An 18,718-nucleotide genomic window follows, 5' to 3' on the forward strand; every position below is an offset into this window, starting at 1 on the left:
ATGTTAAATTCATGTTAAAAATCTCAAAAAATTTAACAAATATTATTAATGTTGTACAAGTGTGTTCGTTTATCCGAACATAGACTGTCACACATTATTTAATTATAAATTTTAATCATACACATTATTTAATTATAAATTTTAATCATACACATTATTTAATTATAAATTTTAATCATACACATTATTTAATTATAAATTTTAATCATAATATAATTAAGTGTTATTAAAGCAAAAGGTTGTGGATAAGAAAGTTCCAACTTTTCCGTTACCCATTTTCATAAAAAAACAAAAATTTACTTATTTCGATAAATCTAAAAAAAAAAATTACACCAAAATCTATAAAAAAAAACCTACTATTTTTTTTAAACTTCTTTCTCACTCCCAAATTCATTATTCCACTTCACACTTATTTTTCACAACTATTTTATTTTTTCAAATACCTTTTATTCTAAAATTATCACTTTTCTGGTCAATTTGTCAGTCAAATTAACTCAGATTTTACACTTAATGCAATTAAGGTGTAAATGAGTTTATTTCTCCACCAATTCTTTAATTATATAATACGTTAAATGTGAATCACCCTTTTACTTTTTAGTTAATTAATTAGTTAAATAAATTCAATTAAACACTGGATATGCGTGAATATTTGCATTATTTATACGTATTCAGTATTCCATTTCATACAAATTTGATGAAAAAATATAGTTTTTTTTTATAAAAATAACTACCCTCTTAAAAAATTAATTTTTATTTAACTTGAAGAATTAGTTGAACAAATGCTTATCCACCTGCTCCATTTTCGTATTTGTTTACAATTTTTATTATTATATTTTAAAATGAGTGGTTGCATAAGTTCATCCCTCATAATTGTGATAGTTAATGAAATATCAGTCATTTACAAATTTTATTATACCAATTTGCTGTGTTTTTTTAGTGTGTTTGCATTATCCTGGTGTGAAGTATACTGAGATATAAACTATACTTTTGTAAATATAACAGATTTTTTGTAGTTCTTTTTATTAATTTATTTGTTGTATATTTTAATTTATAATAAGATTTTGTTATAGATAATAAATGTTGTGAAGAAAAAAATTATTATGTATTTAATTTACTACAAAAAAGTATTCTGTGACTAAATTTCCTTCTATTCATATAAATCGTTTCCCTATTATATGTACATAGAAATAAATGAATAAATCAGTTACATAACAATAAGCAAACAATGAAACTAAACACGATATAAGTACGAGAAAATAATGACAATATTTACAAATAATTTATTTTTCCTTCTATCCAAATAAGGGAAAACTCTTAATTTTTTTATATCTACTTTTATTTCGTCAAGAACAAGAAATGAAAAGTGTGCATATTTAAAGATGGATAAAATTCATTTCAAGAACCCCTTTTATAAGTAGAGTACAGAAAGATAGGAAAGAATCACATACTCTCAAGTGAAAACAGCAACGTGTAGAAATTTCATTTGTATACAAACTGAAAAAAAAATATCCATAAATGGCTGAAGGTGCAATCCTAAAACATTCCTATTTTCTTTCATCGAACTTTCTTATCCTTTTCTTTTGATTAAAATAACTAATTGATCTCCCTATCTAAAGCTAAAAAGGTGGAAAAGATTTGCATGTTTGAGAATAATGACTATTAGCAATAAGTTCTGTAAAGCAAGTGAGTTCCATTCTTACAAATCAAAGTCCGTGAGCAGAAGTGATGGTACAAGGACGAACAAAAACACAATCTTCCATCACCGCTTCTTGAGCAGAAGTGATGGTACAAGGACGAACAAAAACACAATCATTGGTTACTTCCATCACCGCTTCTCAAGACCCAAACAGAACCTTTTGACACGCATAACTCACTCATCACCTGAAATTGTTTCAAAAACGAACAAACACACAACCCTTAGGATAATAAGCAGGGAAAACATGATCAAGCTTGAGAATGATCTTGATCATGATTTTGCAATATACGTTTGCGTTCCCTCCATGTTAAGATCATTATCTACTTTCTAATTAATATGGCTACACAGGTGATATTCATTCTACTATTTTATCATGTCTAGAGCTATTGATCAAAATTTCAAGTAACTACTCATTTTAGATTGTGCGAAGTTTCGTTTCCTTGTGTCTATCTCATTTATTTACATCGTATCCATGTTCCAGTACTCAATACTCTATTGTAAACTACAAATAAATAAATAGTATACCATAGCCAACTCATGAAAAAAAAAATCAAATTACCTTGTTATATTCATTGTTAGGGACCTCCCTACCAAGTTTTCTCCTTGCAGCTTCAACTATCTCAGCCTTCTTCAGCTTGGCATTGGGTCCACTTCCACGAAGCATATCAATTACAACATCTCTGCAGAGAGCAATGATTCCTTAGCATTTATATAACATATGGAATATGCTACTTGTTTTCAAAATTCTCAGACCTCCCATGGAATGAAAACAATTTTCCTTTTGGAGGTGAGGGTGAGGTGAGGAAGAGAAAAACAACCTGAACGGATCATCTTGTGATGATTTCAACACATAATAACCGTGGATTTCACATGCAACTTCGTTTATGACTGCCATTAACTCATTATGTGGACCGTCAAGACTGTGAGCCGCATCCACGGCAATTTTAGAATCTCCCTTAGAAAGCATAGCTTTGGAAACTGCCATTTCGCGCAATCCTTGGCATATTACTTTGAAACTGCCAAGACAAATAGAAGCAGCACAAGACAACTGTCAAACAACAAAATAAAAAAATAGAACTTCTGTAGAGCCCAATGAGTGTTGTGAGCACAGCTTGTGATCTTAGTGCCTTTCCATATTAAATCTCGAAAACATGTATACAATCCAGAACACGGGGATACAACATTTTAAAAATTATGTGCACAATACGACTATAATACAACATATGTCAACAAAAAACACAAATCTTATATAACAAAAGAAAAAATTGATATATAAAGCACACATGTGTTTAAATATGAAAGCCTTTTAAAGTGGTATGAAGTTAACTACAACTATCGTGCTTCCAAATATTATCACAACAATAATTTGAACATGGGAAATCACCAAAGCAAAGGATAGATGTCTCGATAACCGTACCTGCAAACTTTGTTAGTCTGAAAAAGCTTCTTGAGAGCAATTGGTAGAGCATGTCGGGTTTCATTTGACATGGTCATTTTCCCAGTAGATACTCCAGCCAGACTTGTTGGCCGTTGATCAGAACTTACAGATTTAAGAGCGTCATTGTTTACACCTTGGGTTGCTACAGCACTTTTACCAATTTTACGTTTTCCAACATTAGAAACAAGTCCAGGTAAATGCTGTTCCAAACCTTTGAAAAGTTTTTCCTGTTTTTCAACAATATCTGGATAGAGTTTTTTGAATGACTCATCAGGAAGCTCTTTGAATTTCCAGTAAGGTTTTGGTTCTCCAGCAGATTTATCAAGATTAGCTGTTTCCAAGCCAAATTGCTTAAGGAAGTCCTTCACATGAGTAGCAAGTTCACCTCGAACATTCAAATCAGAAGACTGAACTTTCAAATTCTTGCTAAACATTAGTAAGACATAATCTCTGGCCAAAGATGCCGCACCACCATTAGGATATAGCAATGAACTTTTTGCAGTCCATAGTCCCCACAACAATAATGCATGTTGCTGCAGGAATTTTAGGAGTTCCTCCTCAGAGTATTCAGGAGCAAAGTGTTTTATAGCACTGAAACGCTGTGGTGGGTATGTCTATCATAAAGAGCTGCGTTAGACAAGTTATAAAACGTAGCACAGAGAAAATAAATAGAAGATTACAGCATTATTTGATCTTTGTAGCCTATCCCACCTCGAAGGAAAAGGCAAGGTAGTGATGGTTGTTATACTACTGTGTTCAGTTGAGACCATAGTTGAGATAATTAGATCAGATTGACCAGTTCAACTAGGCCCCCGCCCCAACCCTTTAACTGGTGATCAGGAAACCAGTCGGTAAAGTAAATCATGAAATCGGGCACACACTGGCAAGAACTAACTGATTCAATTCACAAACAGATGAATTTTTACTGGGGAAAAATTAAAATCCCCTACCTATAATATTCATAACCTCTTTCGAAACCATTGTTACTTTTGATATGTATTATACAAAATCTAACTACTCATCATACTTTTGATTGCATTTTGGTAAATGTTTATTTATTTTTATTAGTAATATATGTTTATTTATCAATTTAACTTGTAATCTTTTATTTTGTAAGACTATGCAATCCATTGATGTTAATTCAAATTTTAGCATTAATGTATTTTGATTTTGCACTAATTTATAACTAAAGGAAATATATATATATATATATATATATATATATATATATATATATTGAAAGCAGAAAATGTTTGCAATCTTATCAATGAGCAATTTTGGTGCACATGTCCAGGTTATTTGATATAGATATCCACTAATAACTTAACAGTTAACACACATAAAACACCAGTAGTGAATTGGGAATACAGAATATCTTTAAAAAAAAAGAATGTAGCCAACTATGAACAAGCATAGGAAGTAAGATGAAGAATGCTGTTAGACCTCAATGCCCCTATAACATAATCAAAAGCAAATAATGTTACAAACCTCTAGCATTTTCTTAAGTCGCTCTTCCACAGGTAATGATAGTAGATCCCTAAATTTAAATACACACGATAAAATTATAAGCCAATAGCAAAAGTATAAACCAATAAAGATAAATAATGTAGAACTATAGGCACAACAAACATGATATGAAGAAGTCAACAGAAAAAACGACAGAAAGCATATAACAACAAATATACAGACAAGGACAGAATTGCAGATACGGAAGGATAAAGAATGAGAGTCCTACATACAGCTAATGGAAAACCTTTAATCAGAATGAAGGACCAAAATTAAATAAACTTGATATTCAAGGAAGACGCACCTTTTAGAAGGACCCTTTGGTAAATTGTTGCTAGCTCCAGGACACAGTGCAGTAACATAATCATACCTAGAATCAAAGATTTACAGATTTCAAATATTTAGTAGTCGTTAACATATCACATAAGAGTGGGAAAAGGACAATAGGACATCTTCTTACGCTCTCATTGTGAAGTTTATAGGAGAACTTTCTTGTGCCACCATTTGCTCCAAATATCTAGAGGAGATATCACTCTTGCAGCTATGATACTTAAGAGGAAGCCAGTTCTTCACATGATGCAGAAAAAGAAAAACTGATTAGAACAGGAATGGAAAAGAAACAAAATGAAAAAAATCACCATTAAGAAATTCGTTTTGACAGAAAATGCATATATATGGAACTAATTAATACTTTATTTAAGAGGAGAACATGTTATTTATCCATGTATCACAAGTACATTACAGTCCGTTTCATGCAGAAAACACCAAAATAACCATCCTCCTAATCCTGCATTCATTCTTCACAGTCATAACCATAACCTTTTATTGAAGTTGTTAGAATATATGAAAATATTTTATCATATCTTAGAATGTCTTATATTATCCTCTAGGATAATCGTCCTATTTCCTTACTGTCTCTTATCTTAGGATTGTCATCATAAAATAAGAGAAAATGGTTATTGAACAATTAAGAGTGGAGGTCAACTTATTAGTAGAAACTAAATTAAATGAACTGTAACAAATTACAAGAACGTAATCTAAATTTCATGAAAAAAGGTAGACTTGACTGAAGCCACTAGCTTAACATTATAGCTGGACATAACGAAATATAGAGATTTAGTGGAGATAATTTATAGAAAGGGAAGGATTAGAGATGATGTGGTCAGGAGCTCCAGAGTACATAATCCAGGATCCAGAAGGAAATGATAGAGAGAAGTAAGCATAAAAATTACTAGATTAAGAGACTGAGGAAGTGGTAGTTCTTGATGGACCCTTTAGTTAAGAATACTCTTTGTAATCATTGCCTTATAAGAAAAACTTATTCTCTTAATAACTTCATCCTTTCTCTTGAAATCCAACACCTACACTTCTGCAAATGTTAAAAAACATAAACTGGGAGAGGAGGGAATAGAAATTGCACACGTAGTTGTGGAGACAAAACTTTGAATCAAACAAGGATTAAAACGAACAAACTGACAAATTACTAGATTATGAGACAGTTAGAGGTGGTTCTTGATGGACAGCCTTTAGTTGAAATACTCTCTGTAGCGTGATAAGAAAAACTTATTCTCTTGAGAAAGAGATCCATCCTTTCTCTCGAAATCCAACACTAATTTGCAAATGTTAAAAGGTATGAACTGTGGGAGGAGCAAATGGAAAATGCACTCAGAAAGAATAGGCAGACAAACAAACTTTTAACAGTTTAGGGTTTTCATCCATTATACAGACCAAGGAGAAGGGAGGGGACCCTCAGAACAGACCAAAAAGGGCAACAAGCAGAATGCAGGCCCAAGTAGTGATTTCCTGACATTGAGAAGAGGATCCACTTGACAAGGGCAAAAAATGGTAGCATCATGAAGCGGCTTTCCCAGCAACAGGACTACATGGTCTGGCCAAAACCTCTGCATGGAGACAATAGACAGGCCAAGTCTGAGGAGCAATTCTTGGTGCAAAAACTCAACCTTGCAGAGGCAGGGCAGATCCACTGCAGGGACAGGATTGATCCACACTTATGCTAACTTATGATTTGAGGCAGGAGAGAATATTTATGTAAAAATGCTTCACTGAAAAACACACTTTGCTTAAGGATCTACATACAGAATATAGATCGATAAATGAATGCAAAAATGCAATACAGACAAATAATTAGGCTAGTAGTTCTGTGTCCATTTAAGAATAATATAACCCTTGTTATAACCAAAAAAAATCACATGTAAATCACACGGCAGTATTAACTACTAGAATACCTCATCACCATCATTTTTTTGCTCAATAATAGATGGCTCAGTCGGCTTATTCTGCAACAGAGAAGAAAAACATATTAGCTAGAAGGAAATGAACTAACAAGCCTTAACAGAATACAAGCACCAGAAAAAAAATTACAAGATGGATTGATATTGCAACAAGACAGCTTTTGAACTAAACTTACGAAATAACCAAATCTGTGTCTAATTTCAAGCATAGTTGGCACAAATGGAGCCAAGGTGCTAGTTGCTAAATATTAAATTTAACAATTTATGAACAACAAAGCCAATGTTCCTGTAAGTATGCAGCAGCAACCAAACATTTGTCACTTAAACACATGCCTGTTATGGGTTTCTAAATCCTACGTTTAGTTGAGATCCAGATTAGCAACAAAAACTTTGGTCCAACTTAAAATAAACAACCTAATCATCTAAAAAAGTGCATGTAAAAATATTTCAAGATTGCCAATGCCATTCTATGAAAACTATAATTCCTGCACCCTGCTTTTGTGAAGTCAAATTTAAATTACTACAATAAAATAACAAAGATGCATGAATAAAAGAAATACATGATACCTGCTTCTTTGATGTAGCAACAGACTTTTCTTCATTTGAGCCCTCAATTTTGACGGTAGCATTTGCTCCACCAGATGTAACATTCTTCCTTTTTGAAGTACCAGAATTAAGATGCTTTAATTTTGGTCGGAGTTGCACAACTGCCTGAGTTGGATGTACGTGTAACTGTAACCAAGAAAAAGGTAGGAAAAATTACATTTTTTTTTCTAAAATAAACAATCAACTTGAATAACTTGAAACAGACATCTGTAAGTAAATGTAAAGCATATCAATTTTGCTGGGTTAATCATGTATGATTCTAACCTGACAAGTCTTTACAAGAGAATGTTCAATTATTTTTCTTTTAAGGTAGGTAGTAATCCAAGGTTTTTCCATTTATGGAAAAGGAGGAGCCAAGCTCATTTCAGGGCATGCTTTTTATTCCTTGTTCCCCCCTTTTCACTGTTGATTAAAGCATACCTTAAAAAGTATGCCAAACTGCATTAGCTTTTCAATGAACTTTATCATTAACAAACACATTACTTAATTGTTATAATTTCCTTCTAGACCTGTGTAAGATGTCTCGTGTTAAACCAATAACAAACTCATCTTGAGAAATATTTTTGGCTAAATACACTCATCATCCTAATTCATCAGAAGTATTAAATGTTCAATTATAGGACAATAATCTCCCAAGTTGCAATGGCAAACATGATACAATGTTCATGTCATATATCACCTTCAAGCTAAATTAGAATCATAAAACAGAATGGGAGAAATAATTACCTTATCTCCCATAAGAAGCCCAACAGCAGTTGCAGCTCGTCCATCTGCACGAGATGGCTTCCACGAAGTTCCATAAGTCTGAAGAGAATTAAAACAATTGCATCATACTTACAGGCTATAACGATTTTCTAATGCAAGTAACAAGTGCAAAAATAAAGTACTCAACTGCAAGCATCAACTTCCAATATTCTTGTGCTAAAAGTTTATAGGGGAATTTGACAAACAAAAGGGTTTAGCATACCAAGGAATAAAAAAAATACATCAACACCAATCAAGCATTATAGCACTAGTTGAAACCAGCTGCACGGATCAAAGTTCAAACAATGTATTGGGGTCTACAAAATTAGAACAATTGTACCATTGGTTCATTTCATAAAGGTTTGACGATGTTTTATGCTCATACGTTGGTTGCCAAACACAACCTTTTAAAAACATAGAAAAGGTACTTCTGGTGAGTTTTAGAACTTCTTTGCAATATTTCACAAAAACAATATGCTTTTTGGAAAAAAATGCAACACTACATTTGACAGGCTAAAGTTTCATTGTACTTCCAGTCAATATATGATTAGAAGCATAAAATAACTGTCTCTCTAACAATGCCATATTAACATGTTGAAAATGAAGTGTAGCAGTTCTCATGCACCAGTAACATGGGGTAATTTAATGTCATTCCCGCCCCATCCTTTAACCCTCCTTTATTCACTAATGGGCATCTAGAAGAGTTTATGCGGGCTTAGACAATGGCTTATAACTCCGATAAACTCTTTGAACTTAATTAAAAATTAAAACAGATTTAGGGCAAATCAAAACTTATAGAAATATAAGCTATTTTTAATTCATTTTTAAAACTTTTATTGACAAAATTATAACATAACTTCAGATATCCAATAAATGTTTAACTAAGTCATTTATCAAAACACGTCCTAACTGTCCTAAGGAAAACTAACAAAAGTAACCAGGTTTTGACCAATTTCACACTCGCATAGCACATGCAAGTGGAACCAACAAATAAGCATTTTGATGGATGCTAATTTCAAAACATGTAGCGAAGATATTATAAAGGAGCACTGATATATCTAGTGAATCATGGATTCTAAATTGCCAAGCCCACATCAAAACGACTTGAATCTTTGTCGATAAAATATATAACAGAATACACCATTACAGCCAAGAAGCCCTGGAACCTTCGTCATCACTTATTTAACCAAACATCTTGGTTATTTTACTTTACTCATTACTTTACTTATTGTAGTTTGTAAGACTCACTAGGAATGCAAAAATGCTGTATAGCTCATCTTAGAGATAATCGCAGAGATAAAGAAGCAAACCTGCTTCGTGACGTTGTATTTGCTGGCAAACTCTGTGTCAATATTATTTGACTCGAGATCAATGGGCAAATCAAGCTCCACTTCTGAACTCTCGGGATTCAACCTTACCTACACAATTATAATTAAAGAGAAAATTAACATGATTGATTTCCTATTTTCCTCCAGAAAGAAACAATTCAACAAACATACCTCTTGGCATCGGTCGTCTATGTCGTACGGTCGCCAATTAGGCCTCAAAGGATACTGAAAAACGAACAACTAAAAAGCGACAAGGAAAATTACTCCGAAATTATTGTAAAAAAAATGCAGAATCGAACAAGCAATGGGGTGAGCGAAACGCGAACCTGAGACTCGGCATCAATAGAAGATGTGAAGAAGACGTCAATTTCGCGCACAACTGTATCTTCGGGAGTATCTTCGTCCATGGGATCATCTCGTCGTGGTTCTTCTCCGTCTTCCGGTTCCGACTTGGGTTCCGTTTCCATTTGCACATTGGTGTTGAGTTTGGGCTTTGTATGAATTGGCGACACTGTTTCCACGCCATCTTCGCTCTTTTTCACAGTCGCAACGAATTCCTGAGGCTCTGGTTTGGAGATGGATGGTTCAGGTTGGGGTTGAGGTTCAGTTTTGGGGCCAGGTTCCGCTTTTGGTTTAGGTTTGAGCTTCGACGATTTTGGCGCGAACTTGGAGACTCGAGAAGTGGCCTTGACCGGCGCTTCTTCCAAGTCGTCTAAGTCCATACCGTGGAATGCTTGGTTGCGTTACGGTGGGTGCGAGCAGTTACGGCGGGTCACGTCGCCGAGGGAGGCGGCGCGCGGCGGAGAAACGGCAGTGGCAGTGCTTTTGCGCCTTCTGATACTCGTAAGCAATTTTTTATGAATACTGAAATTTAATTTTGTTAACCTAATATTTCAGAAAAAATTATTCACCTTCTATCTCGAAGAGAATTTTTATTTATTTATAGGAAAATATAAGATTAAATTTATATATTATATAATTGTGAATTATTTATATGTATAATATATTTTAATTTTTTAAAAAAACAGAAATATATATCTTTATTTAAATACTTTATTTTTTATTTTTATTATTATAATAAAAAATTATATAATAAATTTAAAATTATTAATATATTTTTTAAATTATATTAAATTCGTATTAGAATGTTACAAATTCAATAATTATTTTTTTGAATTATTATAATCAAAACAAATTTCTGATTACACTTTCTACATATTCTGAGGGATTTCTTTGTGATAATAATAGAAATTACTTCTAATTCCTTGAATAAACAGAAGAAAATAATGATGCAGATGAAAATAAACGGTTACACAAATATGAGAGTACTACTTTTTTAAAAACATATCAATAGTTAAAATAAAATGTATAGATTAAAAATATTAATTTATTTTCAAACTTAATGATATTTTTTTCATATATATATTAATAATATTTACCTATGTTATATTCGAATTTAGTTAATATAAATGGTTTCCTTGTTTTACTTTTTAAAATATATAAATATTTTATTTTTCAGTCATGGAAAAAAAATATTACATTTAAATTTAGGTTAAGGTTTCCGTTATAAATATTCTAATATTAAACAATATTTATTCAATAGAACATAATTTTAGAGATAATAATATCTAAGTTTATTTTATTTTTTAACATAATGATGTTTTTCATGTAGATATAATTTTTTAGGATCATTTTAGATAGTTTTTTTTCTTTGATAATTGAAATTGTTTTTATTTTAAAAGTTATAAATGATTGCAGTTGGTATCAAATAACTTTAATAGTTTTTTATTGTACTGCTTATATAAAAACTGATTTCAGAATTAAAATTTATCTACTTACTCTGTTAAAATAATAAATTTATCATAAATTTTAATATAATGATTGAAAATTTTATTTTTGAGACAAATATTTTTTGTTCTAGTTACAATTATTAATATTGATGAATATACATCTGTCTACAAATAATTTTTGTTCCATTACCATTATTAATACTAAAAAACACATGTCTCTAGATTTAGAGTATGTGGATCATTTTTTTTTCTTATAATAATAAAAAACTGATTATCACAGCAAAAAAGATTTTTCAAAATTTATATTAAAATTTTAAATAATTTTCACACTTCACTAGGGAGATATTTTGAAATTTATTCTTTAAAATTTGAGATGAATTCTGTTTAGTTTTCAAAATTGATTTTAATCTATAAAAATAATATCTCCCTTATTTGGTTTTACTATTAGCAGCTAAACAAGTTTTTTACTTTTAAAACTTATAAAAAGAGTATTATTTATAATTTAAACCAATTTGTGCTTATAAAAGCCTAAATCTAATATACTTCATCAAAAAGTCTAAAAATTGATTTGATATAGTATACACTGAAAACTATTTTTAAGACTAAAATAATTAGTCATTGTATTAACTAAACTAAAAACTGTTTTATAAACTAAAAAATTATTCGTATATAAAATAATTTCTATTATTAACAAAAATTTATAAAGTAATTTTTAAATTAGTATCTAACTATTAGTTATCAATATTTTAGCTACTAATTATTTATATTCTAAATTAGTCTCTAATAGTCTTTTAGAGACTAATTTTAAATCTAAAATATTAATAGCTAAGACTTTCGTAACTAATTTAGATACTAATTTAAAAATTATTTTATAATATTTTCTTAATAATAGAAACCACATTAAATATCAACACTTTTTTTATTAGTATTTAAATTAGTATTTAATTTAGGCAATATAATAACTAATTATTATTTTTCTTTAAATTTGATTACTATTTAATTATTTTCTTATAGTATATCATAGGATTATGTTGATTTCAACCCTAACATGCTTAGTAGTAATTCAGCAGCAATGCAAGAGTTAATAAAAGTATTGTACTGTTCTGAAGGGTAGAGAGAAGCAGCAGCAAACTAGTATTGGAAAGTGGTGGCACAATTGCCAAAACTCAAAATACAGGGATATATATATGAAGTTTTGTATCTTGTGTTTTTAAGCCCCTAATCAAAACCAAAGCACACTACAATAGAAGCAGGTAAAAAAGCACTGATCAGTTGTTGGATGATATCTGTCAGCTTTCTTTATGTATACATGTAAGATGACTTTGTCTGCTCAGCAGAAAGGACCTAAACCTGTGTAGGAATCATGAACAAAAAAGAGTTGGAAACTAAAACATTACACTGTCCAACTTCATCTCATTTTCCTCAAACCGACCCATTTAACTGAGACACACAAATGCATTTATATGTTAAGAACAAAGAAAGGACTCATACAATTTGCCATGTCGATACAATTAGGATTGTAGATTGTACCACAATATGGAAGTACATATGTAGCAATTTTCATACTGCATCAGACTGGGATATTCACTGTAATTGTTTTAAACATTCCGGATTTAGTGCTGTATTTTCTATTTTTGGAGACACGGCAATTGAGCATGATGGAGATTTTACACTTGTTTTAGTCAGAGGGAACTACAAGAACCAGTATGCTTATAATGATGTATAAGTGAGATGCTCCAGTCTAAAAAAATTACCTTCAGTTGCAAGAAACATATCTACACAATTAAGACTTTGAAGCAAGAAGTCCCATCTGTTTAGTAAGCTTGTCAACATGCTGCATCTTATCAACATTTTTCTTCTCATTTTCCCTTTCCAAAGGCAAACCATGGTCTTCAGTCAGACCACATCCTAGAGAGCTAAATTTAATTTCCTCTGTGTCTCCTGTAAGTGGGCTTGGCCTGAAAAACAACTCCCAGAACTCATCATCGATATCCGGGAGTTGGGAAATTCCGTCTGCATCGGGTGAAGAATAACCGGCTTCTACAGTGTGCGGCCCATCCGAAACAGATGGCACATCTATCTCCCCCATGTTCCTGCTACCAGCCCCCACATCATTCAGATTATGATTCACTAAACTGCTTTCTGTCTCCACCCCTTGACTTTGACAAAAATCCAATGGAGATTGCACCTCGGATATACTGGGCATACAATTGACAGGAAACTGGGAGTCTACTTCCATGCTTGTCAGCTCAGAAACAGAAGGAACCGTAGAAAGGGTCACATTAGAAACCTGAGTGGATGAACTGCTGCTATCTGATGCAATGGCAGAAGGAATATCATCAATGAGAAAAACATCAGGGTTCTTAATTGATGATTGTGTTGCTGTAGAATTGTTTATTTGCAGTATCTGGCGAAATAAAGATTTAGCAGCGTCATTTATGGAACTCTGGTACTTGACTACGTGTCCATCAAGACCACTATGGAGACTGTTGGTGGCTAAATTATCCTTTTCTTGCCTGTGGAGCCTCCTCTTTTTACTACCCCCAGTGATATGTTTATTACTTTCATTCTGCTGCTGTACAAATTGAGCTAAGAAGCCAGGGCTCTGCATGGCCTTTGCTAGGAATGACATCATTTGCTGCTGGCGCTGCTCCATTGACTGCACACGTTGCCCAACATTCTGCAATTGGTTATCAGTCACTTGCTGTTTCTGTCTCAACCTAACTAGTTCCTGCATAAGAACGTTCTTGTCCCTTTTTAGTATTTCCACCTCTTCCTCGAGCCCAAATTTCCCCACTTCGACGCATGCTCTAACAGATGATTTTTGCACTTGAGATGGTTGTTGACTACCATTTACTTGAGCAGATTTACGCCTACTGATACTTTTTAAAAGTTGTTTTTCCCCTCTTAAAAATCCTTCATTTGCAAATTCCCATTGATCTGGATCAACCTTCCTAAAACCCTGTTTGTCAATCAAAAGGAAATCATTGAATAATATAGATTAAGAGAAGCAAATGTGTGTAAACTGTACAAGTAATCAAGCTTAATTAAAACTACAAGTAATACCAATAATAACTTGTGAAGAGGAGATGGCATGTGAAACAATATTCTCGAGTGTGTGAGATACAAGTAAATTTTCTTATATAGCAGTAGAATCAATTTTGTAATAATTAACTAAATTAATTGAAGAGTGCAAACCAAGGACCTATATTTCACATAAACTATGTCCTTATTACATCATTGTAATATATTTCTACAGCACATAACCAAAGGTTGTCTTCAATCACAATTTTTCTAAATTATATTCTGTGATCCCTTTTCAATCAACCTACCCTAAAGCTACCACAATCACAATTATAATTTTTGTACACTCGTATCACCACCTAATGTATCCATGTTTTTGGCAATCTTTGAATCGGACCATATCATTGTTCAAGTGCATTAATAACAAAACTTAGATATGGTATGGACTCTTACTAATTACATAATTGTTCCTAGTATCATAAGATTTTCAACTTAAGCAGTCAGTCTTGCAACCAAACACCAAGCAGGGGCAATTTCAATCATGGTAGTCAAGACAAAATTATGGGCAATATCTTCAATGAAGGGTATTAAGAAGTGTACTTTAAGCCTAACTCAACCTCAGGTTTGAGTCCAATTATATACTATAAAATGTCTTAATCTCTAGTGTCACAGTAGTTTTAATCACAATTTACACTTGTAGTTTTCTCATGATTTACAGAACTTAACACCTAGACAACGAAAACCTAGTTCAGAACAGGGGAAAAAACAAAGAAAGAAATGAAAACAGACTGACAGCATCCTTAATCAAGTGTGTCATCAAACTCGGTTTCCTCATACACAAATTGGCATATTTTAACCTATAACAAGAGGCAAAAAGAAAAAAGTAAAAGAAAAATTGAGCTCACTTTGCTAACTTACTATGCAAACTCAGATCTACGCAAAATTTTGCCAAGCTAAGCCAAATTTACAAAAGTCGAGCATACCCAATGAAGGTGTAATACTGACCTGCAAATTCGAGATTCATACCAATCAATGAGACCACGCCACAGTATTCAAAGATAGAATGTGCTACATGGAACGAAATAAAAAAAAAAATAATCCCATAAACCACAAATATAAAAAAAAAACAATAGAAAACAACAAAACCCTTCAATCCATCGACCCCACAACAACAACAACAAACCACGATCCCTCTGAACCCGAAACAGAAAAACAAAACAAAAGAGAAAATTAGCAACAGAGCTAAGAACAACACTGAAGGAATAATTGGAGAAAAAGCTATGCGATGCCCACATAAGTATTCAACTGCCTGACGAAGCTGGAGAAGTTGTTGTGCTTGAAATGTTTGGGCAAGATGTCTGTGGCGAATTGGGGGACGTTCCAGACAACAAAGGTGTTGTTGTTTTCGCCCCAGGACACGACCGAATCGGTTGATGGGTCATCGACCATGTCGTAGGTTTTGCTGAGAAACGGAGCGACAGAAACAGTGGTGTTCCAGGATGCTCCCTCCATGGCAGATCAACACTGATTCCTATGCCTAAACCAAACTTTAGGTTTTGGCTTTATTGCAGAGAGAAGGAAGAAGAAGAAGAAAAAAAGAAGATAAACGGAAAGTATCACACCTCAAACCAACTCTTACTCCTTTCACTTCAATTTCCCTCCTCATCATTTATTTATTTCCTTAACTTGTTATTTTAGTGTTTTTTTTTCTAATTCTTTTTGTCTCTCTTCTTACTTTCTTCTATTTTCTTCTTTTCATTTTACTCTTAACTTCTTTTTTATATATAAAAGTTATTGGGTTAGACATCGTAGGAGTCTTTGACATCTTAAATATGACTCTTAATTTTTTTTTTATATATAAAAGTTATTGGGTTAGACATCGGAGTCTTCACATCTGAAATATGAATTTTTAAAATTTCAATTATACTGACATTTCAAGTAACAACAATCATCTATCATTATATAAAAAAATTGTTATTAAAAAAATTAAAAATATAAGTAAGTATAGAATTTTAGATCAAAATTTTTATATTAACAAAATTAATATATAAATAATTTATATCTATTTATAAATAACTCTAAAAATAGTAAATAAAAATCTATTATATTAATGAAATAATTTTTTTTTAATAAACTCTAAGTTAATAACTACTCTTCATTTTTTAAATATTCAAAAGGTATCCTTTGATGTTCCTCACACCCTATAAGTGTAACTCATTATATCGATGGTTTTCAATGTAAAATGAGTTTAATTTAGTACAAATATATTGTCAGGAAAAAAGGAAAATGATAAAACAAATAACCATTTTAATAATATATTAATATTTTAAATTAAAATATAATAATTAAAATATTAGTATTTTGAGTTATGATTGTTTTTGTTTATGATTTTCAGATGTAACCACTCGAGAAAACAAATGAAAAAATTCTTGTGATTACGTACTCAAAATCACGTTGGGTTGTAACACTAATAATCTTAATAATAATAAATAAATAATCATTCGAATTAAACTTTAGCATTAATGTGTGTTTCCTGATATACTCTAACAACTTTATCATTAAACTTTAAATATAATTTTTATATGATTATGACTCTCACACTCAATTTTTAAAATTTTCTATAAACATCTCTTATATTTTTGTGGGTATGATTATAACTTTATGGTAAAAAAATATAGTACATTTATCTATATAAACACACTCACATAGACTTAGACATTAAAGTATCATTCAGTCTTTTAGTATAATTATTTATGTTTATGAGAGTATTATCTGCGTTTATGTAAACACAACTACAATTTTATGATTGAACACAATTATTTTATCTCTCACACTTTTTTTAATGTAACCACAATAATGTGATTGAACCTCTTTGACATATTTTTTAATATAAAAAACATATTTATCACATCTATGCAAACGCAATCATAATTATGTGGTAAAATAAATAGCACAATTTCTTCATATAAGCGTAATTTGCCAAACAAATATGATTCAATTGCACCTATAATCGAATATCAGATACAACTATAAGGGTGTGTTTTGATAGGTATGTCAACTCAATTTTAACTTTGTACTCAATCTATAGTACAAAATTTCATATGAACGTGCTTCTCACAATCATGAGAAAGTAACTACAACTATGATTGAACCTCTAAAATATTTTTTTTGTACGAGCGTGTCTCTCACATTGTTGGAGATCCCACATCGACTAGAGATTAGAGCCTTTTCATTGTATATAAGTGAGTGCAAACCTCAACCCTATGAGTTGGTTTTATGGGGTTGAGTTAGGCTTAAAGTCCACTTCGTAGTATGGTATTAGGCCACCTCCTATCGGAATGTAGTTACATCCTTGCAGTTCAAATTTTTACTCAATTTTTTGCTGCAACCACGTCCAAATTGTTTTAGAGAAAATAAGAGTTGGACAAAAATTAAAAGAAAAACTTTTAATAAATTGTAGTATAATTTAAAACAATTAAACCTTTAGTAAAAATACTTTAATAAAAATGGTTGTATAACTTTTATCATAATTTAAAGGGATTAAACTTTTACTATAGATGATGTACAACTTTTAGTACAACATAGGGCTGTTAGACTTTTTAATAAAATTTCTCGTGCAATTTTTAGCATAATTAAAGATGATTAAACTCTTAACATAATTTAAAGTACAAATTTTAGTATAGTAGAGAATAATTAAGTTCTTGCATGGATGGATGTAGAAGAAGAGAGTTTTTAATATAACTTTTTTTTACAACTTTGAGGGATTAAACTCTTAATTTATATTGTTGTACGACTCTTACAACAAAATAAACTTTTAACATAAATTGGCATATAATTTTTAATATAAACAAAGAGAAATTAAAGTTTTCATGTTAATACAAATTGAAAGCATAAGACGAATACACAAAAAGCCTAAAAGGCTTCAACACGTACTGAAAATTATAAGGCAAGTTCATATAAAAAGCTCAAATAATGTCATCCAAAACAATCAAAATATCATAAAGACACCTAAATATACGAGAAAATATTTATTATTTAGTTGGTAATTTTATTAATTATAGTAACATATCCATAAAATTTTAACATGTAAAATTTAAGTTAAATGAAGTATAATATGATAACTATTTTTTTTTCTTTCACATTATAACTATTCCGCATATTTAATACTTCACATTGTTTAGAAGTTAAGTTTAAAAATAATTTATATACACTTTTCTTTCTTAATTCTAAAAACGTCTTTTATAAATAAAATAATGACAAATTATAACTATAAAATCGTAAATGCTATGGTTCAATTTTAAATAATAACAATTTTGTATACTTAAAATTTCACA

General features: G+C 31.2%; 2 protein-coding genes across 3 annotated transcripts; both read right to left on the reverse strand.

Moving 5' to 3' along the window:
- Window positions 1–1,450: 1,450 nt before the first annotated feature.
- On the reverse strand, window positions 1,451–10,485 carry LOC137810331 (uncharacterized). The gene is made up of 13 exons (XM_068611533.1): window positions 9,897–10,485; window positions 9,742–9,810; window positions 9,553–9,660; window positions 8,225–8,302; window positions 7,460–7,624; window positions 6,887–6,937; window positions 5,101–5,207; window positions 4,945–5,010; window positions 4,623–4,671; window positions 3,114–3,748; window positions 2,515–2,712; window positions 2,256–2,376; window positions 1,451–1,881 (listed from the first exon to the last, which is right to left on the reverse strand). Exons 1-13 carry the CDS (start codon window positions 10,290–10,292, stop codon window positions 1,810–1,812), a joined length of 2,115 nt encoding a protein of 704 aa, XP_068467634.1. The 5' UTR covers window positions 10,293–10,485; the 3' UTR covers window positions 1,451–1,809.
- Window positions 10,486–12,471: 1,986 nt separating this feature from the next.
- On the reverse strand, window positions 12,472–16,127 carry LOC137810332 (heat stress transcription factor A-1e-like). Of its 2 annotated transcripts, XM_068611534.1 has the most exons (3): window positions 15,678–16,127; window positions 13,115–14,322; window positions 12,472–12,710 (listed from the first exon to the last, which is right to left on the reverse strand). In XM_068611534.1, the coding sequence occupies exons 1-2, from the start codon at window positions 15,894–15,896 to the stop codon at window positions 13,144–13,146; spliced, it is 1,398 nt and encodes a 465-aa protein (XP_068467635.1). In that variant the 5' UTR covers window positions 15,897–16,127; the 3' UTR covers window positions 12,472–12,710; window positions 13,115–13,143. The 2 variants fall into 2 exon arrangements, with proteins under 2 accessions (XP_068467635.1, XP_068467636.1); XM_068611535.1 differs by having other exon boundaries at window positions 12,472–14,322; window positions 15,678–16,037.
- Between the last annotated feature and the right edge of the window lie 2,591 nt (window positions 16,128–18,718).

This window comes from Phaseolus vulgaris, chromosome 2, assembly GCF_000499845.2.
Source record: "Phaseolus vulgaris cultivar G19833 chromosome 2, P. vulgaris v2.0, whole genome shotgun sequence".
Classification (NCBI taxonomy): Eukaryota; Viridiplantae; Streptophyta; class Magnoliopsida; order Fabales; family Fabaceae; genus Phaseolus; species Phaseolus vulgaris.

Bases quoted from the DNA above. Each gene is read 5' to 3' on its own strand.
- LOC137810331 (XM_068611533.1), bottom strand. From the start codon at position 10,292: ATGGACTTAGACGACTTGGAAGAAGCGCCGGTCAAGGCCACTTCTCGA. The intron at 9,811-9,896 runs GTTCGCGTTTCG...GTCGCTTTTTAG, and splicing joins CTATTGATGCCGAGTCTCAG to TTGTTCGTTTTTCAGTATCC. The intron at 3,749-4,622 runs GTTTGTAACATT...TCTTTATGATAG, and splicing joins GACTTAAGAAAATGCTAGAG to ACATACCCACCACAGCGTTT.
- LOC137810332 (XM_068611534.1), bottom strand. From the start codon at position 15,896: ATGGAGGGAGCATCCTGGAACACCACTGTTTCTGTCGCTCCGTTTCTC. The intron at 14,323-15,677 runs GTGGGCATCGCA...ATTGACAAACAG, and splicing joins TCAGGCAGTTGAATACTTAT to GGTTTTAGGAAGGTTGATCC.